General features: G+C 36.8%; 1 protein-coding gene across 6 annotated transcripts in view; it reads right to left on the minus strand.

Annotated features, from left to right (window-relative positions):
* Nucleotides 1-4,002: 4,002 nt before the first annotated feature.
* KDM6A (lysine demethylase 6A) overlaps nucleotides 4,003-27,000 on the minus strand; it is a 204,092-nt gene continuing 181,094 nt past the window's right edge. For all 6 annotated transcript variants that reach the window (XM_040632725.1, XM_040632697.1, XM_040632731.1 and 3 more), the window contains 5 exons: nucleotides 24,385-24,572; nucleotides 23,446-23,587; nucleotides 8,420-8,546; nucleotides 6,051-6,221; nucleotides 4,003-4,884 (listed from right to left, as the gene is read on the minus strand). In XM_040632725.1, the coding sequence (XP_040488659.1) occupies nucleotides 4,855-4,884; nucleotides 6,051-6,221; nucleotides 8,420-8,546; nucleotides 23,446-23,587; nucleotides 24,385-24,572 (658 nt within the window). In that variant the 3' untranslated portion in view covers nucleotides 4,003-4,854. The remainder of the gene's footprint in view (nucleotides 4,885-6,050; nucleotides 6,222-8,419; nucleotides 8,547-23,445; nucleotides 23,588-24,384; nucleotides 24,573-27,000) is intronic.

Below are 27,000 nucleotides of genomic sequence, written 5' to 3' on the forward strand. Positions count from 1 at the left end.
AAAAAAATGCCTATTAATCATTTTATCGAAAATATTCTATTTATACACTTTCTTGTTACAGTTCCTTGAAGTGCCATTATTTGACTTAAGGACTGGAACTCAGTAGCCATCGCTAAGACTTAACAGGACTCTTTCCTCTATCATTTCCACTTCCTAAAACCCATTGCTTGTACTCTCCCTGCTCACTCACCATCTTTTCCAACCGCAACTGTGGACCCTAATCCTAATGCAGCACTAATCCGTTTCCTTTCCATTCAAAGAGCGCAAAAACCTGGGAGTATGAGTCAAGGAGGAGGCCAATACTACTCCCAAATGCTGCTTCTGAAACCAACTTAAAAACACTATGCCATACATCCCAGCTTGCCCGGGAGAGCCCCCATTTTACGGCTGCTGCCCTATCCCAGTAAGTACTAATTGTGCCCCCTTTTGATCCCAAAACTGTTCTGGTTCGGACTATGAAAGATATGGTTGGCCTAATTATAGGTTATCAAATTTAAAGACATCTTTCTCTTGTTAAATATTTAAAATATAACGTTTCTTTCACGCATGACTACAGAGTAAGCGCTCAGCAATTCCTACTTCTCTGCAGTGGGCAGTAGAACAGCGCTGGTCTGGAGTAGGGTCTCCATCACCACAGTTGGAATCTTGGCTCCAACACTTAATGACCACAAACCTTGGGGGAAGTTATAGTAGCTCTTTGCCTTAATTTACTCATCTGTAAGATGGGGACACAACAGTACCCCACTCAGAGGGTCACTGTGAGTGAGGACTAACGAGAATGTATATTAAATACTTAGCACTGTGCTTTGCACGGGTAGTCAGTAAATGGCAGGTACCTGTAGGTCACACTAAAAAATACCATCCTCATTTCCCTGTTCAACTGAAAAAGTGCATCTTCCTTTCAGAAACAAAATACCATACGGACTGCTTCACAATACACATACAAATTGTTCCTGCGCAGAGCACTCCAGGACAGTGACACAAAATGTTTAGAATTGGTGACGTTTGTTGTTCATCAAAGACCAATATAATTTCATACCTAGGGACCCTGGAAAGACCGGACAACCCCCACCGCCCAGCCCTCAAATTCAATACCTTTTCCCATCCACAGCAGTTAGGCTGTTGCTCCACTGAAGGTGCTCTGGCAAGTGCCACCAACCATGTTGTGCCAACCCAAAGAAATCCCGTAATCCTCATCTTTGCAGCATGGTGTGGTTATTTTTCAAAGGCTCTAGTTTGTCCAAAATCACCCTGGCTGGTTTAGCTTTCTTCTCCTTTGCAATCTCCTTTTCTCTTATACGTGACATTCCTTAGTGGGTATTTGGTCTCTCTCACCTCAACTCAGTTCCTGGATCATCTCTCTTCTGGCTCTAAGTCCCACCTCCATGAACAGCAGACACATGGTTCCAGACCAGGCCTCTCCTAAGTCCAACTACTTAGATGCCCTACAAGCAGTTCATTAGTTTCTGCCTCCAGAACCACACTTCCATATTTCCTATTCTGGTTAGAAGCACCCCATTCACTTGAAGACATCTAGTGGGTCCTGTGGAACTTACTTTTTGTCTTCCCAATCTGTGCTCTTATTTCCAACCTTGGAACATCCAAAGTTCAAATCCAAATCCTCTCTTCCTTAAATTTCTCTGCTTTGGAGATATCCCTCTGGCAGCCATGTACAGGATAGATGGAGTGTGTTAAGGCAGGCAGGAAGACTACTGTAAACTCAGTGCTGTTCTTTTAATTCCACGTATGATTCCATATTAGCTACAGGATAAAGTGTCAGCACCGCTCATGGAAGAGGCAGCTTTCCCACATCTCAGACCCTTCCTACCCTTCCCTTTAGCACTCCTCCAACCCCTTGGCCAAAGTTCCCAAATCCTCTTGGCTCAGGAAGGTGTGATGTAAACCCCGCTGAAATGCAGGCTCCGATATTACCCTTCTTGTTACCTCTTCTAGGTTTTGCCTGGTTCATTACATCAATCTCTCATATTAGATGTGTGTGGAGAGGATAGAGGACAGGGATCACATCTTAGATTTGCTTTTAGGAGATAATAAATATACTGACTAAATGAAAATACACATGACAATAATTTAAAGATTTAATGACTAGGTAGGTTCTGAGAAGCAGACACTTCATTTCAGTTAAATTCATAGTATTATGTGATCTTAAACTTCAGCTGAAATTGTTAAGGCTGTGTCAATTTACTACTTTCAGAAACTGACTGGGGTTTTATTTCAAAAAGAAGCCGCCACACTTTTTTAAGTTGATTTAACATAATTAGGTTAAAAAGCAAGTTGAACTGCTCTACTGATGGCATATGATTTCCTATTTAACCGGTGACAAAGAAAAGAATATGATGCAGTTCCTACTATCTGGAAAAACATCTGCTTTTTTACACACTTCGTAATTAGCTTCTTTCTCTAAACAATGTGTGTTATTAAGGCATCTGGATAAAGTGTGCTTTTAATGGGATTTACCTATACAGAGAGCAGTAAAAAGAAAAAAAAATCTATTTCTTCTGAAACCTGAAAAATGTAAAATATTAAGGATACTAAATTGATGAAAAGAAAGCAGTTTACACAAGACTTGATCTAGTTATACTTCAGAGTAATGTTGATGTGTTTGATTTCTATTTCCTATCCTCTACCCATTCAAAGATAAAGCTGAGCAAGTATTATTCTTGACGTAAAACTTCCAAGTATGTATTGGTGAAACAGCACTAAATTACTCTTAAATGTCAGACAACCTGTATTAATCTTCGCAATAAACTATCTTGATAAAACCATAGAAAATAAGACACTGTGTCAGTAAGATAAACTAGAACTCGTTAAGCAACATTTAGGCATAGCTTTAGCATTCTTATAATCTTTGCTTCTGGGTAGCTGGCTTGCAATTTTTATTTGCAAAAATGTCTGTCTTGAGTTATTTCAAAAATATTAGCGGTTACACATCCTAAGCAGCACTTAGACAAGCACTCTTGCTCCTTAACTAAAATAGATTTCTAAGTATTTCCTTCTGAAGTTATAAATGAGAGATGATTACTGCTACTAGATATTCAATATTTACCAAATTAACTAATTAAATAAAATATCTCCAAGCTTTCCAGCCTTCAAACTGTTTCTAGGAGGACAACATACTCCAGAACTATCTGAACAAGAATACTTGATTAATGCAATCAGCACGGCATTTCCCCAGATAGGATTATAAATTCTCTTCAGTCATAAATATAACTCCATTTCTAGCATACTCTATGCTTCTTCACTAAAGCTTCCTGGAAAATCTTATAAAGAACAATGTGATAAAAAGAGAGTATGTGCCAAATGCAAGGTACATTATAAAACGAAATACTACTGTTAATTAGAAGTGACTTGTTAATGCTAATATAGCTTGCTATATTTTTACCAGTGATATGGACTTGTAGACTCTCCCCCCGCACCCCAACCATGTCATGCAAGCAGGAAAGCATGAAATTTCAAAATTGCCTAACATTAAAAAATAAGTCTCTTAATTTATTTGCATTCTAAAATAGAGCCCTTCATCTGAACCTTTTTCCATATAAAACTCTTAGTGATGTACAAGATTTATCAAGCCCATGTAACATTCCCTTTAAAATCTTAAGTTCAATCACTATTTGTTTTCTACTATTATACTATGTTTTGGCAGCAATTGTTTATTGGTCTGTCATTGCAGTAATTGCAACTTAACAATAAACCAGTCTGACATTTTAGGTCTTGAAGATACATACCATATATATTTCTTTAAAAATAATCATACTTTTGTAAGCAATACTTTACAGTATACACCTCAAAAATCTACCATAGATGTGAAACTTAAAACGAGAAAAATTTAAGTTCTAAATCTTTATACATATATATCCAGATTTCTATATATATTATATATACATACATAAGTATATATAAAATATATATAATCAGATTTGAAAAATGAACAAAAACTGGGCACTGTACATAAAGTCTTTTTAAAACTCAAACAATAGAAAACTCTTTAAACATTAAACAATTTTAATAAAAGTTTCTGTACAATGCTAAGCAGTTTTATTTACACATAGAAAATGTAATAGGAGTAGTGTTTGAAATTACAGAACTCCTTAAAATTTCAATGGCAGGTAAATCTGGAAAAAATAACAGCATTCCATTCACAAATATTTTCAAGCAATAAATATGTATTTATAAATAGTGTAAATTTACATCAAGATTAGAAACAAAAATCACAAATCTGAAGTTTATTCCTTAGTCTATGTGCAATCCATTATCTTTGTGACTTGGCTGTTAATTTTTTAAACATTTTATTTAGGAACCAAAAGTGTAATAACCGTCATGGTTTCAAAACAAGACAGAAAAACATAAAAGCAGTAAAAAAGTTCCTTACCTAACTTTTCACATTAAAAAAAAGTTGACCAAAGAAAGACTTAAAATTGCTAACTACCTTACAAAGAAATGACCAGCTAGGCTAGTATTTTTTTTCCAAGGAAAATTCTGAAGGGGAAAAGATAGATGAAAACCAATTCATCAGCCCAGAAATAGAGAAATATAAAAGAGGTTGTTTTCAAGTCAGTAGTCTGTATGATGTTGCCAGTTTTGTCAGATATATACAAAACATGGAATTTATTATTATTTTTTTTTTTTCTGAAGTACAGCTAACCAGCTTTGTGAGAGTCCTGGAGTAGGAGCAGTGCTCTCCCCTGTCCAGTTGGGTTGACACTCCGCACTTGAAAGGTTGCATAGACACAGTTTTCAGCCAGCAGCCTTACGAGATAGCTACAAAAACCAGTGGTGCAGAACCGAGTTACTTCCTGAATAGCAGAAAAGGTCTCATTTAATGTCCATGGAACAATATCAAGATGAGGAGGATGGTAACGGAGGAGCCTGAAAATAAAAGGTATGTTACTTTGGTATACAAACGGTTAACAGCGGTCCCTAGCTCAAGGCTACAAACACAGCCTGCTTTTAGGAAGGTAGGGGAAGAACAATTCTCTTTAACAGCCTGCTACACAATGTCAACTAGAACCTCCCTTACTACTGTCTCCCGGGTGGCCAATTTTCCGTGACCAATTTTCCGAAGGGTCTGAGACCATTATTCTATACTCAGCGTGCCTATATTTTTCTGTACTTCACCAATTAGTCGAAGGCTCTTAGGATGTTATTGGGTTGACCATTTTTTAGATTGCTTAAAAAGAAAAAAGAAAAAAAAAAAAAGGGCTTGCAGAAAATGACTTCACAGACCAATTATAATTTCATTAGTGACTGGCTTCAGAAGCTATCTCAACGAGATAATATATTTTTGTTTAACATACTCCGGGTAATTTTCTTCTTCAAGAAATCTTAAAGACCATTTAAGTGAAACTAGGAGCTAAACTTCAGTAATTCAGTTTCTGATCACATATGCAGAGGAAAGTATTAGAGGAAATCAACTATTCATAAATTATATCTGTGTTTCTATTCATGAAACTATTGATGTGCTAGAGTAAAATGCTTCCCCCTAAGCATCTGCTGTTTAAAATTAAAAACTGTGCAATATTTCTAAGTATACTTGAATTTCATAAGGTTATATAACGTACCAGGAAGTTAAGCTCCATCAAATATTCCCATGAGGTTAATACTTCTGGCAAGGATAAAATTTTAAATACATATAATTAGCTCTAAAAGCAGAAGTCTATTTAAGACCACACTTACTGATTCATTTTGTGGACACTAATAACTTATGTACACATTTTATCAACTGAAATCAAATGGCATAAAGGATAGGATAGTGTTCTAAAAGCACAGAAAGATTTTAAAATGTAATTACGGTAACATTATTTAGGCTTGGACTCACCCGGGAAGGAAAGTGAAAATGAAATACGCCAATTTTAGAGGAATAAATACTTGGAAGTGAAGGAGGGGGGAAATGATATGAATATTTCCTCATGCAGTAACTAACAAGCAAAAGGAAAATTTAAATATTTCATTACCTCCTACTTATCAGGTGGCAGAACAAACACTGCTCCTTCCCTATCCAGCTAAGTATGTACTCACATGCTGATTTCACTTACTAATGTAAATTGGTCATAGACTTGCATCAGGTCCTCCATTTTATACTGTTCTAGCACCACAAAATTTTCCAGGTTTCCGCTTGTTTTTCGTGCACAATCTTGGCAATGCACTATGTAGGTCTTTCGAGAATTGCTCTCATTTGTGACAAAAAGCAGATCAAAAACCTCCACCTATTTTAAGCAAGAGAAAAAGAGTTCAACAGAGAGAGTGGTTATTTATTTATTGTGCTGTTTTACTATAATCACAGAATTCTACTTTACATGGAGTTGTGGGCAGTGATCTCTGGTTAAGAGCAGGTACTAAGGCAAACATGGCCATGTTTGAGAATCTTTAATAGACCAGGTTTATTTTGCCCAAACCCAAAGACATGGGTGGTAATGCATATTTAGGGGAGGGACTTCAAGTAATGACACAGGCTTTACAACCACCGACAAAAGCCTAATTTAAATGTTGATCAAGGTCAGCCTATTTTTGTTTTAAATCCAAAACAATGGTACACAATCAGAACAAAGTGATCGTTATTTTCCGTTTACTTTTCTATTTAACAGTACTCATCATAGAGCACTGTGGATGGATACTTCTCTTCTCCCACAGACTGAGCTCTTCAAAGATGAAGACTATGTTTTACTCACTTTTGCACCTCCAGAGCAGAGCACAGTGCTAAGACAAACCTCAAAACACACATGCTGAATAAATATAATCTGATTATTTTACAGACGAGGAAACTGACAGGTAAGTGACAGTGAGTGTTCAGCTATAAGCCTCATGTTAAGGAATAGGAATACAAGCAAAAGATATATTCATGAGTATAGCACGATTTTAGAAATAATACCTCTAATATTTACAGAAAGGTTGATGAGCTGCTATGGCTTAGGTGGGATAAGAAATAACACTGAGGGATAGGAGTCATTACACCTAACCAGAATCTATCTGATCTTCCAAAGATTTAGCTTTGGCCAGGTTGTACAACATTAAAAAAGCCAATGGATTCAATCATTTCAAATAAAAGTCAACTTCAGAATACAGAATTTCAAGGCTTGGGGTGGATCATTAATAACCCTGGCCTTGGCATATCCTTGAATTTATTCAATGACAGAAAGCTCTCATGACCTCCTGTCTTCTTTGAACAGTGTTTTAATTAAAATCTCAGCGTTCACATTTTACCACTACTATCAAAGGGCAACAACAAGAACCTGGTGATCTGAGCTAGAAAATCTGTGAGCATTCTTCGACCTCTCACTTCTGCCAGGTAATGGGCTGTCTTGTGCATTTTATCTTCTAAATATTTTTTAATTCTTCTCCTTTAATATTCTCATTGCAATCTCACATAGGCCTTAAGATAACAACTCTTTCTTAAAACCACTGCAATAGCTTCCTATCTCTGTTCTCTCCAATCACATTTCTCTTTCAAACACATGGCCAACGTGGCTGCCTGCTCAACATCTTCTGATGGCTTCAATGACCTCAGAATAAATATCAAGTTCCTTAAAATCATTCAAGATGCTCCATAAAGCTTCCTAGCAATTAGACTTGTAAGTAAAATTTGCACAGTCTGTGCGCCAGTCACACTGGACTACTTACCCTTTTCTGAGTAAGTCATTTCATTTCCCATGTTGTGCCTACACCTCATACTAACATTCACTCCACTTCCAATTCTCATCATTTTTTAGCCCACTGAAGTCATACTCATCCTTCAAGGATGGACTCAAATGTTAATACTTTTGTGAATTCTTATGTGAACACCAGAAGGGAAAATTAGGTCATTTTCCCCCTCAGTGTTACCCTAACAGTAAGATCCAACTTTGCGTTCACCACAGTCTAATATATATTACAATTAGTTGTTTATAATTTGTCTTCTCCGAGTAGAATGTAAGCTCCTTCAGAAACAGTACTACATTAATACTTGTTTCTGCTTCTCTTGCAGAGAAGCCATGGCCACAGGAGACTGACCAGTGTATTATGAACTGCACCAGAGAGGCCTGAGCATTGATCTGCCTGGAGCTATACTGAACTACATCCGGTTTATGGTCATCTGCTTACATGTGGATTATTACCAGTTTAAAATCTCAAGACTAAACTTTATCTTGATGATTATCATTTGTTAAACATCTACCAGATAAATGACTCTGTCATAATTACTTTTAGAGTTAATTCACTGTTAGTGAAATAGTTAACAGCTAAGTAACAAAATAACAAGACTGAATATAATGTCAATTTCAGTAAGATGCAGGACATGAGAGTATAAATACTCTTTATAAATTTTATAAATCTAAATTTATAAATTTGAAATAAAAGTAACCAAAGAGAAACCAGAAGTAGAGCGGTAAGAGGCTTTATAAAACAACCCTGGATAACAACAGTTACTTACCTCACAAATGCTACAGTAATGTGCCGGTTCTTCTTTTGTCCGCCCATGCCATATAATCTCTTTTCCTGCAGCAATGAGAGCTTCCCTCAATGTCTGACATTGCTTCAGAGTTCTCAGAAGACAATACCTATTATGGGGGAAAAATTATTCGTGACCAGCAACAGAATACTGTGTATCTTTAGCATAAAAGATATACTCCTAGAGACTTGGTTCTAGTATCTGTGACTCTGTCATTTTTTTTGGTCAATTTCTTGCATATTCTCTTATTTAAAAAATAAGGCCAATGCTCAGCAAGTCTGATGATGACAATATTAGATCATTTAAAGTTCAAAATTAATTGAAATCTGAATATCAAAATACAGTGATCTTAATATTAAAAACCTGACTCCTTGCTTAAATAGAAGTCGCTAACTTTATCTCTTATTTGGGCAAGTCAATTAACCTCTTTGGGAGTCAATGTCCTCATCCTTGACATAGGGTTCTAAATTCCAGATCTCAACTGCTATGATTCTATTAAGGCAGGAAGGCACGTTACTTCTGTCAGCACTACCTAGACACTCATAAACTGCATCATCTGTACAGCTGCTTTTGAAACTTTTGAGTCTGTACACAGAAAACTACAGATTTAGTTACTTCATGACACAAAATTGGTTTCACTACAGCGCTAAAGAAGAAAAATAGACATTACTTGATTTTAACTTGAGGATAATATAGAATCTTTCATTTCTATTAACACAAGTAAACTCTTCTTATAATTTATACCTTTTCTAAATTCATACTTATGATGCCAACAATATACTGAATTCTCACAATTTGTGCTGATTTTCCTACAGTTTGCTGCGATTACTTGGACTTGTCTGCTAAAGTCTCTTACTCTCCTGTGAATTAGTGGCTCGGGTTCTCCATTTGAAAGAGAAGTTGGACTAGCTGGTCTCTAAGGCACTTTGCAGCTCTAAAATGCAGACAATGAAAATACCCTAAAGAAAAGGAAATGGGTTTAGCGACTGACTGCTGTTCGAGAGCAAAGTTTTTGTGTCTTTTATTCATTGCCTAGGACAGTGCCCAGCATACAGATGCTTGATAAACATTCAATTACTTAACAAGTAAAATTTAAAGCACGATAAACAGCATATTTAATTTCTCTGAATTTATATTTCCTTGCTGTTTCCTAAGTTACAAGGTTAAAGTATTGTTACTTATCAGAACCCATGTAAATTAAGCCAAGGTAAAAAAGATGACTTAAAATATATGTAAACCTGTTAATTTATGTAACAAACCTTAAAACAACAGCAACTTTACAGTTGTAAGGCAGATCCTTTCAGTATCACAAAGAATTTCACTCTTAATTTGGCTTCAGCAATTCTTCTGTTTAACTTATTTAAAAACAAAATAATGCTTTAGATTGTGGTTTCCAAGTCAAACATAGGACAGCTGTGTGTGGGTACCTGCTCCTCCCTTTCCCCTTTCTGCGTCACATACAATTCACCTCTGATCTTACTAAACAAGTTTTCCAAGCAGGGCTTCAAAATAAGGTCTCGTTCACAGGAAAATAAAGCCTAAAACTTTGCAGATACCTTTGGAAGATTTGCAGACTCCACTATGCTCTCGTGTGAGAAAACCCAGAAAAATAATCAAATAATACAATAAAGTACATAAATAATTAAAAATAAGAACTGGAGGCATGGTATGAGGTGCTTCAGACATGTTATGCCATGCAGGCCTCTCGATGGCCCTGTGCGAGAGGCACTCTTATCTCCATCTTACCAATGAGCAAAACAGGGCTCGGGGAAGCTCAATTTGTCTAATGTCATAAAGCTCATTTTTAAGTGGCTGGGCTAGGGGTTTGTGAAAACAAAATGTTAAGCCACCCCTCACTACCTCAAACGGTACTGTCTTCTTTCTGGTCTCTTTTCCTGTCTCTTTTTACCTGCCTGCTCCCCCTCATCTCTTTTGAAGATGGAGATTCTTGAAGCTCCATCAGGACAGTTTGGTTTTGTGTTTCAAACACAGAGCCTTGGTTCTGGGGAGCAGTACTCCGCTCTACTCAGCGAGTGAAGTTTTGCCTCCAACACTACGGACTACTTTGGCAGTTAGAATGTAGTTTACAACTCATGGCTCCTTTGGTAGTTTTATCCAGAAGAAGGCACTTAGTGTATGTTTTTCCTATACACAATAAAGGGTTAGAGCTAGGGTTATATTAAGAGTAAATACTAAGCCACAAATATGCTGCTTCTGGAATCACAGCTCCAGAATTTTTATTTTGTGAGATACTGGAATCTTAGAAAATCATAGTTCAACTAATGTGATCTGACAACAAATAACCAAATTGTGGTTTCCCCCTTCCCCTTTGATTTTTTTCCTTAACAGTAAAAGTTTTTGTTTCTTTCCATTTTCAAAAGGTAGCAGTTGGAACAGAAGAAGAACTGAGAGAGACAGAGGCTCTTTTGGAGTCTACAGCAATAAGCAGGTCCTAGAGAGAGGGTGTGATTCAACTGAAGGGTAGTGAAAAATAAATAGAAAATAAAAACTTTTGGGGAAAGGATGCCTAGGGAAGACACAGATAAACTATTCAAGACTTAACAGTCCTCTGGTTCTGTTTTGGTTAATCTCAGGCTTTGGTTTTATGTGAAGACAACAACATTTGAGTGTACTAAAGAGCTAAAAACTAAGAGTCAAACAAAATCACTGTTGCCATTTCCTCTTCATTTTAGTTTTGCTGAATTTTAATAAATTTATCTTATGGCAATTAAAAATGCAACTTAAAATAATAAATCACTAGCAAAAAGTATAAAAATGTAGAGGATAGAAGATGCTGTTTTTAACAAATGCATTTTAGGAACAGGGTCAGAAGTGATTTCAGGAGCTAGAAAAGCAGGAAATTCTGTGACGTTTAAGGATCAGTCTGGTTTCAGGACCCCGTGTTTAGCTGTCTGGATGAAAGACTACACAAAAAGGCAGGGGGTATTAAAGACAGCTCTGGCTTGGAAGAAAACCACAAGGAAGAGGCTAATTGCGGGCGTATTGTGTTTGAGGTTACACAGTAGACTCCAATCCACCCAAAAACCCATCTGCAAAGATGGAACCTCAAGAGGGATGGAATTTTAGTGAACAGCTTTACACAGGGGATAGAAATGCAAATATACTTGAAATATCAGAATAAGAAAACTGAAGACAATAAATGGACAAACGATTATGAACAATATAATCATAAATCAATACACTGGGCAAAAGATAGACGAAGTATGCCATGAATGCTAAAAGGAAGGAGAAGCTCATCTTCCACTGAGGAGAGATGGGAAATCACAGAAGTTTTCATAAAGAAGTTGTCAGTTTAGATGGGAGCAAGGAGAGGTGGGAGGAAGACATCTTCCAGGCAGCGGGAATGCCATGAACAAAGCTAGTATGGGGATTATTCAGGGAACAAACAACTGTTGCTACAAGATTTTAATCTCGGGATGGGGTTTCCGGGGCAGGAGAATAAAGGAATAAAGCCACAGTGACAGTACATTATGTTGAAGTGAAGACAACACTGGGGACTATTCAGATATTCCAGGGGCAACTTGACTAAGTTTCCAAAGTTAGTTCCCAAATACCAGTGTGGAGACAGATGAAACATGGGTTAGCTTGATACCCCAAGTCTTTATGGTAACAATCGTAGCCACTAAGAAGTAGATGGGGTACAAATTAAAGTACACCAAGAGATGCCCTGCCTCGACCGATCTATCTTACTGAAAAAGCCGTGCAGGAAAAGTGAGCCAACATGTGAGCCCTTGAAACATACTTGCCACCTGTCACTCCAGGGTTTCATTCCCCTATGACACCAGTGAGTATCCGAATGTCAGTAAGACATCTAACAGTTTCATTTAAACCAACCACATGGCTGAAAATCAAGGTCTCAGTCAATGATAAAATGAGTATCTTAAGAATTTTAAACTCTTGGATGGAAAAATCAAGCATGAAAGAAAATGTTAACCATGAGGATACAGAGTTTTAGAATTTTTAGACTTTGTTTATTCGGTGTTTATTCGGTCAAGCACTGTATGGTTAACCCAATGGTGTTTCAGAAGACCCAGCCCCAGGACAAGAGCATTAGAATCTACACTAACTGTGGACTGGTCTTCATGGCTATACCCTCTCAATCAATTATCAGGCCAACTGGATATTACCAAAGAGCTGGAATATACCTCATTTATCCATTAAAAAATGGGAATCAAAGGGAAAAGGGAGTTAATACTGAACAATTTGCTTTAATGTATACTCAAGACCTCTGTGCTTGTGATAAAGTTTGTATTATGTAGGTAGGGTAATAATCTATAATATGTACCAAAAAAAGGGAAAACAAAAATATTGTTAGTTTTAAAAGATCTAATCTAGTCTACGATATCAGGGACTTGCCTGACCAGAGGATTCATCTAGGCCACTGTGAAATAGATTCCCAGGGTTCTTCCCATAGAGCTTTGAATTTACTTGTTAGGAACAGAGACTAGAAACCTATTTTAGTAAGAGTCTCTGCTGATTTTTATGATCAGGGAAGTTAAGAACCAGTGCAAACCTTTTACTTCTTAAGAGATGAAATTGGAAACACTGTCTAAAATTTGTAGCATCATTCTTCAACAGACATTAGTACAATACCAACTTCATGAATCACATTTTTATGATAAAAGCCTTTAAGAGACTATAGAAAGAAAGCTTCAGGGGGGAGATAAGAGCAGATTCTAGAGCCAGATTGCCTGGGTTCAAATCCCAGCTCCACGCATACTTCATATTCTCTGTGCCTCAGTTTCCTCACTGCAGAAAGAGGACAACTAACTAATACTGCTATTATGAGAATTACATGTGTTATATAAAATGCTTAGATTAGTGCCTGGCAATTAGTGATCAGTATTTAAATTCAACATGTCAGATTCTTAAACTATGTTAAAATAATTACATAATTACTAAACTGAAGTTTTTTTAATTTGAAAAAAAAAAAAAAAAACCCGTGCAATGAGTGCCAAGTAAAAGTGCAGTAATTACACCAAAAAGAACCTAAGACAGATTACTTAAATGGTGTTTAGTCTAGATCCCATTAGGTCAGGATTTCTCAATCAAGGCACTGTTGTTATTTTGGGCAGGAAAATTCTTTGTGGTGAGGGGCTGTCCCGTGCACTGTGGGACGCTTAGCAGTATCCTTAGCTTCTACCCACAAAACATCCACAGTACCCCTCCCATTCGAATCATGACACTGCCCTATGTCCCCTGAGGAAGGGGTCAGGGGGAGGCAAAACTACCCATGGTTGAGAACCACTGCCCTAGGTCCATGAATATTATACTTGAAAACTATAAGGTGACTGAGGTTTCTATAACTAATATTAGTATTAATAATTATAACTATAGCTACCATTTACTGAGCGCTTACTCTATGCTAAGACCCACATAATACTTACAAAAGGTGTATTAGAAAGACAATTATTACTCCCATTTTTCAGAAAAGGAAACAAAGACTAGTAAGTTTGGTAATTTGCCCATGGTCCCCCCTACCAATAAACAGAGCAACTGAGGTATGAAGGCAGACTGGACTTCAAACAACTACACAGTGCTGCCCTGCCTGTGATATTTCACTGAGAGATCAAATAGCACAGAACCTAAGACTTAGAAAAATTACAAAGGAAGGCAAATAACGAACATATAATGATCACATATACACGAAAGGCACATAGAAAGTACTTTATAAAGCATTAATATTGTGCATATAAAATGGTACATTTAAAAACAGACCAAAAAAGGTGCATTATAGGTGATCAAAAGTATGACAAAATGATATGACAAGAACTTAAGTTTGTGGGGAGTGGTTTTCAATGGACTTGATACTACTGGAATTTTAGAAAATTTATTTTCAAGTACTGGCTTATAAAGTATTCGTATTTTTAGAATGTGTAACTACCTAGCAGATTACCAGGAGGTTGATAAGAGAATATGTATTCTGAAAACTAACCTTCTACTCCTCAGCATACTACCTGATATGCTCCTCCTAAATCTGAGACTTTCTAATATTGAACTTTTTAGAGGAAAATGGGATCTCTGGCATTCTGTTTTTGACATTTGAAAATGTACTGAACTACTTACCATCACAGCAACTTAAGTGGAACTAACAAGGTAGGTGGTGAAGGAACCAGTTTCCAACGTATTAGAAACATACTATCATTACATTAACTTGATAATAGCCCAACACGATCCCAACAATTCATACCGTATTTATTGGACTTTGCCTCATCTACTATTGAGATTAAACCATTCAACTGCATCTAAAGGAATCTATGTATTGTGAAAGCCTGTTATCTACAGGGAAATCTAATCAGTACCAACAGTCTCCAGAGCTCACTTGCTACACCATCATTTGATTCCTTTTTAAGGGTCCTGTTAAAAGGAATACTTCAATGCTAAAACAGAATGAATATGTGAGTCTTATGAAAGTCAAGTTAAAAAGAGCCTTAGCACTACGGGGAGACAATGTAAGAGCACTATACAGGGAGACAATGTAGGCCAAAGCAATGTACCTCAAATATTTGAAAATGGGAGTCATGAATTTTCAAAGAATGACGTTTCTCCTAGCTCTCAACTATTTTAAAATTAAAACCAAAGAGTAAAAACTGTATATTATGATGAAGATGGATAATCAGCATCAATAATCTCCCCACCCTCAATTTTAGGTTTTAAAGTGCCTATTTAGTAAAACTTCATTTTTAGACCTACCAAAGGAAATAGCTGTGACATAGTTTATACTGGAGTGGGATAGGGATTTACTTAAAGTACGTTCAATAGATCTCAAAAATGTACAACCCAAATAAAATTGTGAGAACACAAATCCAGAATGTGGAACTCTGTATAACACAAAGGTGTGCGAGAGAGAGAGAGAGAGAGAGAGAGAAAGAAAAAAGAAAAGAAAAGAAAAGAAAGGAAAAGAAAAAAGAAAAGAAATCATGTAAAAAGACTCACAGATTTAGACACAATGACTACATACTGAAATCAATGTCAGCATCATAGGGGCTGGTGGGGCAGGGAGAGGTAAGAGCTACAATAATACATTTCTGCACAGTTGGGGAATTTCAAATGTAGACTGTATATCAGCTAATTACTACTGAATTTCACATTTCTTATATGTGTTAAACAGTACTGTGGTTACACAAGAATATCCTTATTCTTGGAGATGCAGGCTGAAGCGTTTGGGGTCATGTCATAATGTTTGCAAATTACTTTTTCATATGGCTCAGCCAAAAAAGTGTGTGCATATGCATATGTGGAGACTGCTCAGTAAATGTAGCAAAAACTTATCTGACGACTCCAGATCAGTTATACAGACATTCGAGGTACTATTCTTTGACTTTTGGTAGATTTTTAAAAATTACAAAATAAAAAGCTGGAGGAAAAACTATAAACAAGTTTGGGAGTGGGGACACGCAGCAATGCATTACATGCAAATTTGATATATTTTAAGGAGAACAAGGTATTAATATGGAAAAAATGTCACAGTTCAATGAGTTAAAGGAAAAGATCAGTAGCCTTACACTTCGAGTCTTTCTTACTTCACTTCGTTGTAGAGGCACTGTTCTATTTTAAGAATAGCTAATGGTTCAGAAAACTTAACAGCGAACACCTTAGGAGGGTTACCTGTCAGCCAGGTGAACGTTACAAATGTGTGTACCAGACTCCTTTTCTAAGCAACAGAGCCATATAGTCATCTGGCTACTTAACAGAGATCCCCACTAAACATCACAGGAGACATTCAAGTTCTGCATATCTAAAGTCCGCCAAGCTGGTAATCACTCCCCACACCTAACGCATTTCCTCTCTTCTTCCTTTACCCCCAGGTTCATCAACAGGCACAGATGTCCCACCTCCTCCCCAAGATAAAGCCCCAGCAGGACAGATTTCTCTCTTACCTCCACCATATCACCAAGTGTAGGCTGTTTTACCCTCTAACCTTTGTCCCTCCTCTTGTCTAAACTGCAGCAACTACCTTCTCATTTATTCCTCCAAATCTTCTGCCCTCCATTTATTGTTTCGTCTTGCTGCCAAATGACCTAACATGCAAATTTGGTTATTAAAAAGATTTAAAAAAAATTTTTTTTTTGAGAGAGAGAGAGCGAGTGAGGGTGGTGGGGAGAGGGCAGAGGGAGAAAGAGAGAGAATCTTAAGCACAAGCCAGACTCGGGGCTCCACCTCACAGCCCAGAGGTCATGACCTGACCCGAAATCAAGAGTTGGAGCTTAACCAACTGAGCCACCCAGGAGCCCATAAAAGATTTAAAATTCTAAAGGCTTCCCACTGGTGGCTATTGCCAATGTGAAGTCTACCTGCAATTTTTAGCAACGTAAGTCTAAATCTATACTCTTCAACTAATATGAACAAGTAGGGCTTATACCTGAAAAGACACTTAAAAGTCTGGTCTAAAGAAGGAGAAACTAAGTTTGTTTATAATATACAGGGTATGTGGAAAAAAGTTTATATTTAGATAGTTACAGGAAATCAGAAGAGACAGTTATTCACTGAGCTTCCACTATAATTTTTCTAAGGAGTTAGGCTGTTAACTTTTCAAATCAAGGTCACTGCATTATAAAATGAAGGAAGTAATCAAGATAATGAATATTCTTTTGACTCACGCCAATGCAGAAGATATTTGGAAGAACGTGAAGCAGAGTATGAAGATTATTATATTTTAGTGAAGCAACTAGGATGTAGATATTGAAAGAGATTACTATATGATTTACTCAGATAAAGTACTTTATGGAATTGCAGGACTCTAAAACACCCAATTTGAACTTGGGAAGTACAAAGAAAAAAACAAGAGTAATGTTGACTTGTTGAAATAACTACAGGTAATTTCATTCTCAAACGATAATGAGGAATTAGTAGGTGGCAACAGGAGAGACTACCATTCTCCCATTATTAAATCACTCAGTGCCAATAGAGATACATGATCTATTACTATACTCCCACAAATTTTTCATAAATTTTGCATAAACTCACTTGTGTTGAAACTTGACCTGGGGCTTTTTATAGGTTTCGCTTATCTCATCAGGGTGACTGTACGTTTTACTGCAGAAATATTAATGTGTTTGATACCAGGATACTGAAACAGACCTTACTTGAAGGACAAAATATATCATATATGCACTGTATTTCTTTTCTAAACCCAAAGAATTCTGCATACCAAACCACGTTTGGCCTAAGGGGTTTAGGATAAAGGACTATGGAGCTACAGTACTACTACTTCTGTGAAGCCTTTCCTTAATGTTCCCTTCTCGCAGAAGTGCCTTCCTCTGTGCTCCTCCATTTTTTAAACCAGTATCTTCACGAGGAAAGATCCCGTATTTTAATGCATTGACTATTTCCCCATATATTATAAGTGGCCTGAGAAGTGATCAAGTCCCTTTCTCCCACAGCACAGTATCACAGCACCAATTCAGTTCACAGTAAATATGAAACAAATATGAAAGCATGAAAAGAACTGGCTGGAGCTGAATGAGTGAGTGGATGTAAAGGCACAAGGTAAATTTCGCTTACGTTGTTTCTGATTAACACTTAACTATGAAGACCCAAAAATGACATGCTGATTCATAGTATTTAGAACTAAAACAGTAATTCAGGGAGGAAGTTAAGTAAGAGGACTATGTATATATATCTTCTCCATTCCACTTCTTACATGGAGCTGATAATTTTTTTTTAAATAGCCTACAATTCACAATGTTTATTGAATTAATGCCTTACTAAAAGATAATTCAAACAAGGAGAAAAAAGGGGGAAGTGTAAAAATTGCAATTCATATTAAAGATGTTTTAAAATACAAAAGAGAGTAGCAAAAATAAATGGAAAATTCAAGCACACATCTAAAGGCAGCAGTGGGAGAAATGGCTGACAAGGTTAAGTGGGGCGTCAGATTTGAGGTACGAATGGGGAATTTTAAAGAAAATTTGCATTTGTGCCTTTGTATGTTTAGCTTAGTTGGTCAGAGTAACCTCAGCAAGAGAACTGACTGGGGCATATTTCAGGTAGAAAGCCAAATTGCTATGGATGGTGGAGTGGACAGGAGATGAAGAAAAAGACTCAGGCCAAGGAGAGAAATGTCAAGAGAGAACCATTACTTAAGAATCGGTAGAGCTCACAAGCCAGGACAAACCAATACACCTTCCTTTGTTGGCAGGATACTAGGTTTGAGGACCAAAGCAATGTTGTGGGTACAATTTTACAGCAAAGCCGAGTTTGTGGAAAAAGACCCCCACTATTTCTGTAACAATACATTCTCCATCCTGTCTTCTGACCTTTATTTGGTTCACTATTTGCTTTTCTTAAATAGAAGTATTCCTTTAAGCTCTGTCCCCAACCCCTCCCCTTGTCTTTCTCTCCAAGCAATCACAGACGGCTAGTCTGTCAGCTCTAACTTTGCTCTCTGGAGGTCTGCGTTTCCTACAGCTTCTGCGAAACAGCTCTATCCAACTATTTTATTGGCTCCTCAAACCTGCCACCTCGCCCCAAAACGAAGTACTGTGCCGAAGATACATACAAGTAGCTTTCATACAAGACAGCTATGGGCATTTAATCCTGGCTCTAACCACCTGGGTGACCCTGGGATGCTGAGAGGCAGAACTCAGATACAGTCTGGGAAGCACTATTCTTAGTGCTCAGCTAAGTACCAAATTCAATTTATTATTTATATATATATTTTTAGAGAGAGCATGTGAGTGATGGGGGGAGAGGTGCAGAGGGAGAGGGAGAGAATCTTAAGCAGATCTGAGCTCAGAGCCCAATACGGAGCTCGATTTCATGCCCCTGAGATCCTGACCTGAGCCAAAATCAAGAGTTGGACACTTAACCAACGAAGCCATCCAGGCATGCCCCCCAAAATCAATTTATTAACTAGGATTATTACTAAAACCACATAGGACCCACACTTGAAAACCCAAACTATCTTTGACTCACTCCTTTCTCTTACCATCCAAAAGCTTATTTTGTTTATTTAACTGCTAGAAAGAACCTCATGAAACCCAAATTAGATCGTATTAGTTAAAAACCCATCAAAAGCTATCTAACAGAATAGACTTATGTTTGGCACACCATGATCTGCCACTACCTGTATCTTATTCTACTACTCATCACACACATTGTCCTCAAGCTAGAATGTACCACCACATACGTAGCAAGTTGTATCACGTACGCGTTTAAGATCACGCAAATACCCAGAAGGGAAGAAGTCAGGACGGAGGAGCAGAAGAGGTAGGTGCTGGGCACAGGAGAGCTGGCGGAAGAAAAGATGACCTGGAGTGAGTATGCACTTGCTGGTTCTCTAGGCAGAAGTTCCCCTGAGCCTCTCACAGAGTCAGCAGCCTTACCATGCTGAATATGACTGTAATAGTACAACAGAGCTTCTCCACATAAGTCAACGATTTCACCTGGTGCTCAAGTGAAGAAAGGGTATTTATTTATTCCCTCACTGGAGGAAAATGTGGCTATGCTGGACTGAAGGAGACATGTTATGTATTACTTTGTAGATGAACTGAAGCATCTTCCTGATGACTCAAGAGTTCGGTCTTAAACTGGCTTTAGGTGTTATTCCTCTGTCCTCTCTCCTCTCCCTGCCTCTACATCTTTACCACTTCACACAAATTACCTGCTTCCCACAATACACAGACTTCTGATTCCATGAGGCTGGAACGAACCCAATGGGGATCTCTCTATTTCTTTCAATCTATTTATATGCACTTTTACTTCAAGACAAGACCTATACCAGATACAGACAGACGACAGACACATATACCCTCTCTAGTGCCTAGCCTAGAGCCTTGTATAGAGTTAGCAAATATTCATTAAATTACAGAAAGTAAAAATGAAAGAAAAGGAACAATGCTGGCTGGTGAAAAGTACATTTTTAGTAATAGCTGAATGGCTATGTTTTAAGAGGGAAGTTTATAAAGCAAGGCTTAGGGGTCTGAATTTATAGTGAAGAGTTTCAATCAGTGTGATGACAAAAGGAGCTTGCTAATCACGTCTCATGACAACTCAAGCTGGGAGCAGAATTCTTAATATAATGGGGAACACAAGAAAGATTCAAATGACTGAATATTTTGTAGCACGAAGTAAAAATGGGAGTAAGTAAGTGCATTTAGGTTAAAAAAAAAAAAAGGTAGGTACAAGGAACAACAGTACCATGGGTAATTTTAAGTTGAAAAACATCCAAATTCTGTGTATCCAATTTCAACACAACTTTATAACAAAGATGAATATGGGTATCAATGCTCAACATTTCAAATGTTAAGAGGGATGATGATAATCTAGAACGAGTCTAGAAGGATGACAAGGATGATGGGGACGGAGGGATGGAAAAGATGATAGAGGTGAGAGATGTTTAATGAAGCCAGGTAGGAAGAAGAACAGAATAGACAATGATCTTCCCTTGATTCCTTCTTCTTTCTTGCCACTTCCGCCCCCCCATGCTACAACGTATGAGCAAGTTCTGAGAGCTTTAGCTCCCCCACAGACCCTAGTTTGATCCCTCTCTCCACCCCTCATGGGTAAAATGTCTGTCTAGGTTGGTCTGTTCTGTTGCAATTGCCTTCTGTCTACCCACTCCCCCTTTCCAACACTGCCTCGTGGAATCCATTCTCTACAAAGCAACCAGATACATTTTCTTAAAAGTTTAAATCAGAACCCATCCGTCTCCTGCTTACAATCCACTAGTGGTAACCTATAACACCCAGAACTAACATTTAAACTGCTTACCATGTCCTAAAAGTCCATGTTCAATCTGGTTCCTGTTCACTTCATTGAGCTTACTGCAACCCCTCCCTTCTTTCTCATTCTGCCTTTCTGTCCCACAAACATGCCAAAGCTGTTTCCAATTCAGCATTCAGGCCTGAAATGTTCTACCCCTAGGTCCTTGGTTGACTCCACCTCAGTATATGGGTCTAAGCACAAAATTCATCTTCTCAGACACCTTCCATGACTGCTGTAGAAAAAACAGCACTCCCACCCCCCGCCACCCAAATAATAATGCATTTCAACTTATTCATACTACTTGTTAGTAATTTATTCATCTCTCTGGTGGTCTCTGTGTCTTGCTCCACTAGAATTTAAGTCCCCTGAGGGGTGGGGTTTTAACTTAAACACAGCACAGAGTTGGTTCCTAAACACTTGTTGAATGGAATATATTCTACATAGATCCGAAACATATTGAGGGAATTAGGACTAAATAACAGGTAGATTTCAGGCCAATCTGTAAAGAATGCTCAAGAATTATAGTGAGGTAATGAGAACGTTCAACGAGTTGCTGGATGACCACAAATTACGGAGGCTATAGAATGGATTACTGCAGTTAGTAGTAGTTTTGACTAAGTGACCTTAAAAATCCTTCCCAATTATAAAATCCTAATCTATCTAAAATGTAATGAGTCACTTTCAATATACATAGCTATTTGATAAATGGTTTCTATGCTGTACCATCCCTGTACCCTCAGGAGATCTGAATTAGCCTCTAGTTTATGCCTATCTCAAATTTACTAAACATCTTCTGTGACTTTAAATCATTTCTCCCCCAAAAGTAACCCTGAACTTGCCCTTCAGAGCAAGGTAGCATCGTCAGATATAATAAAATAAATGGATAGATAACCCCTCGCATCCCACTATCAATTACATTTATAGAATACGGTACCCAAGATCCAACTTTTTAAAAGGATTTGTACATCATGTGATGTAATGAGCACTGGGTACTATATAAGACTGATGAATCACTGAACTGTACCTCTGAAACTAATAATACACTATATGCTGATTAACTGAATTTAAATTTTTTAAAAAAGGATTTGTACATTATTTGCTATGATTTGGGTTTTGTTACCTCTTGTCTCCCCTACTACTTCTGCCCAAGACTAGCTAAAATACTGCAACTGATAAAGGACTATATCATAAGCTAATCCAGAGGTATGTTACCTTGACCACACAATTTGTTTGAATGAAATTTTGGACTTAGGTTTGAAATCATTTAATTAAGACAGGATAACTTTCAAAAGACAGTATTGTGAAAACAACATATGCTGACCAAATTAATATAGCTGCAGGAGAAATACTTAATATAAGCACTACCTTAACAAAGATGAAAACTATAAATCTTTTATCAGTGAGTATAAAGCAGTGTATTCCAAAATGAGTTTTTGAGAAGATCAATTCTTTCAAAGATACTGGTCAAATAAATAAGTTTGGGAAATAACATTATCTAACCCTCCTCCTTCCCCATTCACAAAACGTATCAACACTTATAGTCTCTACAACATTTTACAAAAACTATTAAAAGAATAAAGGACTTGTAAAACTTAACCTAATCCATCATTTTCCATATTTCTTTGACCAGAATCGCCCACCTTTTCAGGGTAGGGGCAGCAGTGGTAGAAAATACAGTTTAGGGAAACACTGCTATATAGCACTGTTTGAAAATATTACTTCTAAATATATTTACAAAATAGCTAAGATAGAAACTGACAATAAATGAGAAGCTTAGTAGGATATATATATATTCAAATAACTTGTATTAGGTGTTTAAAGCAGCTAAGAAAAGGGACAATTATAAGATGGATGATTTCATTAAAACAAGTAAAAAATTGCCATTTTAGTTAAGTCCCTATATTAAATGCTAATTTATCTGTACCAGCAATTATTCTGTGATGCCATTCTCTCCCCCTGATACCAAGGGCAGTCTTTCAATATTAAAACTCAAGTTCTCCTAGGAATCAGGTGGCTCAGAGGGTAGTGGGGAAGCACAGGCCCATGAATCTACTGGTTTAGAATCATTTGTGTGCCTTCAATCCTCTTTGTACCATAATGTACTGACTATCTGGATGGGAAAAATACTTTTAATGTGTGGATTCTTGTACTACATTTTATTAGACTTCTGGACCATTTTGTTGTGATGTCAACATAATTCTACTGGGGGGGGGGGAAGTACTGAATAGTTAACACTCCCCAAAAAGAGAGGGACTACAGCAGTTTTAGAAAGCACTTACTTAATCATTTCAAAAAGCTTTGGATCTGAGACCTTGATATTTCGTGCCATATTCCAGGAAAGATGAACCATGGGTACTATTGACTTCACACTTTGCAATTTGTTCCATTCGTACCGTTCCACTGCCAATTTATACTGGCAGGCTAGGAAAAAAAAAACAGTTATAAAATAGCAACCCAAAGTACCAAAAGATATGAAGTTACCATTATCACCTTCTCAGATGATATCAATACCAATTCTGAAAACCACAAAACATTACAAAAATAATTTTTATGTTTCTTTGATAATTATGGCAATAACAACAGTAGTGAACACATAAAGAGTGCTTACTATAACTATGTGCCAGGCATTGTGCTGAGCTATTTTTATATATTATCTTATTTCATTTTTATCATCACCTTATTAATTTTATTATTCCCATTATACAGATGAAGAAATTGAGGCTCAGAGAGGTTATATAACTTGCCCAAAGTTGCAAGAGCCAGATCCTGGTCCTAATCCAGGTCTTTCTGGCTCTAAAGGCCATATCCTTAATCTGAATTTTCTACTGCCTGAAGGCAGGCATAATTCAAACAGATTTTGACATAAAAGGGCTATTCATACAACATACCAGATAAAAGAAAATCTGAAAGAATGAATAACCACTCCATTTTGCCTTCTCCCATAAAGGGTTTCCTTTATAAAACAAAACCAAGCACTCTAAAAGTATTAAAAGTATATCTTCCTTGTATATAAAGACATAAATTTGTTATTTGCTGAAATCTATGGTCTTGTATTTCTACTTGTTAATTTCTGGTACTACAAATTAAAATTTTATTCAAGGAGACACAATTCTTCTTCCAATTTCTAGGGAGTTATATTCTAAGAAAAAAAATAAACCTATCAGATACAATCCTTTATAAATTAAACTTTTTTTAAAAAAGCATATTCTTTAAAATACCTGTAAGTGGACCAACATTCCAAGCAATGTTGTTGCACCAGCCAATAGCCTGAACCCAATGAACAGTGCCTGCATTTATCCAGACCAAATCTCCAGGTCGCTGAATAAACCTATACACTGGAACATTTGCTTCATAAAGATCTTCGAGGTTGGGCCACCAAGAACCCATTAGGAAATTCAAATTATTTCTGAAATAAGAAAAAGTAACGCAAATGGATCAAATACTTTAATAAAGCTCCTTAGTAAGACTGGAAAACAAGGTCAAAACTTCTTAAAACATGCCCAAAACTTCTTAAAACTGCATTGAAACTTAACTGCTTGTGCAATAAGAACTACTATATGTAAAAAGTGAGTAAAATTAATTACAGGTAAGTACTGAATAACTTATCTGAAGATCAGTACTACTACCTTCAGATGATTTGTCAAAGATCCAAATGAAATCCAAAGCTCCTTTAAAGTAACACTTATATACATTAACTTTTCATTTCATTTCACTAAAAGCTATTTGACCGAACCCTTCTTCCTGGAATAACAAGAAATCTCTAAAAGGTAAATGGAAGGTGGAACTGACATCAAATCATTTAGGTCCATAAACAGGAATGCTATGGCAGATTAAATAAAGTATTAGGAACTCCGACTTCTGAGGCAAAGTGGAAAACAGAATGGTCTCTACTGCTGTTTTGAATTCTAAGCAGGAAAAGGAGACAGGATGTCAGTCTCTTGAGTTTTGATGACTAGTTAAAACTGTGCAGCTGAAAACAACTTCATAAAAAACGAACAATCATACACATGCACAAATAACCATCATCACTGCCACCACCACCAATGTACTTTGGAAACATTCTTTGGATCTTAGTAAGCTTTTACTTTAAAATCTGGCTGCTTCTTATTCCACTTCATCATGATATAAAATGAAGCATTTTTTAAACTACATAAAGTTTGTAAAATTCAATTAGCGACATTTTGGGGAAGGAAGAACTTGCAGAATGGAAACATTCCTTTCCTTAAGATCTAAGAAGTAGTCTTTATTTCTGTCCTGTGCCAAAGGATACAATAAAGTGTACCTTGAAATTATTCTCATTGGTTTAAATTTAATTTTTTTTGTCTAGATCAAGGGCTGGCAAACTGTGGCCCATGGGCCAAATCCAGCTCACCTAGTTTTGTAAATGAAACTTTTATTAGACCATAGCCATGCCCACTCATTTACATATTATTATATATGATTGCTTATGTACTGCAGTGATACAGCTGTGACAGATACCATATGACCTGCAAAGCCTAAAATATTTATTATCTGGCCCTTTATGGAAAAATCTTACCAACACCTGATATAGATGGAATCTTTGCCTATGTTTTTCCTTAAAAAAATGCAGGGCTGCTCTTCAAAGTCTAGAAGACTGCCAATGGTAGGCTAATGGCAAGGGGATATGGATGGGCTTACTGTCTGTAATAAGGCTCAGTAGATACAGTCCAGAAAAGCTTGCCTATGAAGCAAAATATGGTTACAAATTCTATCCCTACTTCACCCATGTGTTGTCATCGTAACAGTGGAGAAAACTTTCTATCCAAAAGCAAGCAAGCAATCAAGTAAGCAAGACCACCAAATAATCAACAACTAAGTCAAAAATAAATAAATGAATAAATAAAGTTACCCAAAAAAGCAAGCATCCTTTTTATAATATATTCAAGTACATGGTTATTTCAAGACAGATATTGTTTAAAATCCTAACAAAAACTACAGACATGGTCAGGATCAGTCAGTATCAAAAGCAACAATCCTTATGTGGAACAAAATTACACTGAAATGCTGGGTTATCAAGTGCTATTTCTGCACCTTAAATTTCCCTAACCCTTCATACTAACTTTGTTATTTTTATTATCCCCAAGTTCACACTTTTTAGACATCATCTGCCTCTTCTAATTATCTTTGTTCTCAGATCACCTCCCCATTAGGTAGGAAAGAAAAACTAAATCCTGAAGAGAGCCAATCTCTACTCAGAAATAATGAACAAGGATCAGTGTACTGTGGTTGTAATAATACACTACTATCTCAAACTTTAAGAAAGAAAAATCTTTCTGTAGCACAATGGAGATTTCCTGTACGACACTGCTTTCTCTGCTACCACCACACCACTGGTCCATAAAACTAAGCACAGATTAAAGTAGATCAGGTTATTTCATCAGAGCATTTGAACTTCAAAATTCCCCATCTTTGGCTTTCTTATATGAAAGGAAAACTGTGTGTTAGATAGTAAAAAACAATGAAAGGTAATTATCTGTTGCCTGTATATAAGGAAATTTTGGATTAGTGTGGGGTTTTTTTGTAACTATATTTACACTTGTTACTAAACCAAGACATTTACAGCAAAAATCCTGGAACCCAAGATAAAAAAAAATTCTAAGTATGTGGAGTACATGTATAGTTAGTTTTCAGAATCTCTTATAATGTAAATGTTTCTGGTGGTTCCCCCTTTACCTTCTTGGGGTGGGGAGAATAACACCATATATATGTATAATTTATGTTTTTAACCACAATAATTTTCCAATGTTATTACTAACTGAAAATATCAGGTGCTTGCTTACATAATGAAGTACTTTCAAAAAAAAAAAAAAAAA

This window comes from Ursus maritimus (assembly GCF_017311325.1).
Source record: "Ursus maritimus isolate PB19 chromosome X unlocalized genomic scaffold, ASM1731132v1 scaffold_X1, whole genome shotgun sequence".
NCBI classification, from domain to species: Eukaryota; Metazoa; Chordata; class Mammalia; order Carnivora; family Ursidae; genus Ursus; species Ursus maritimus.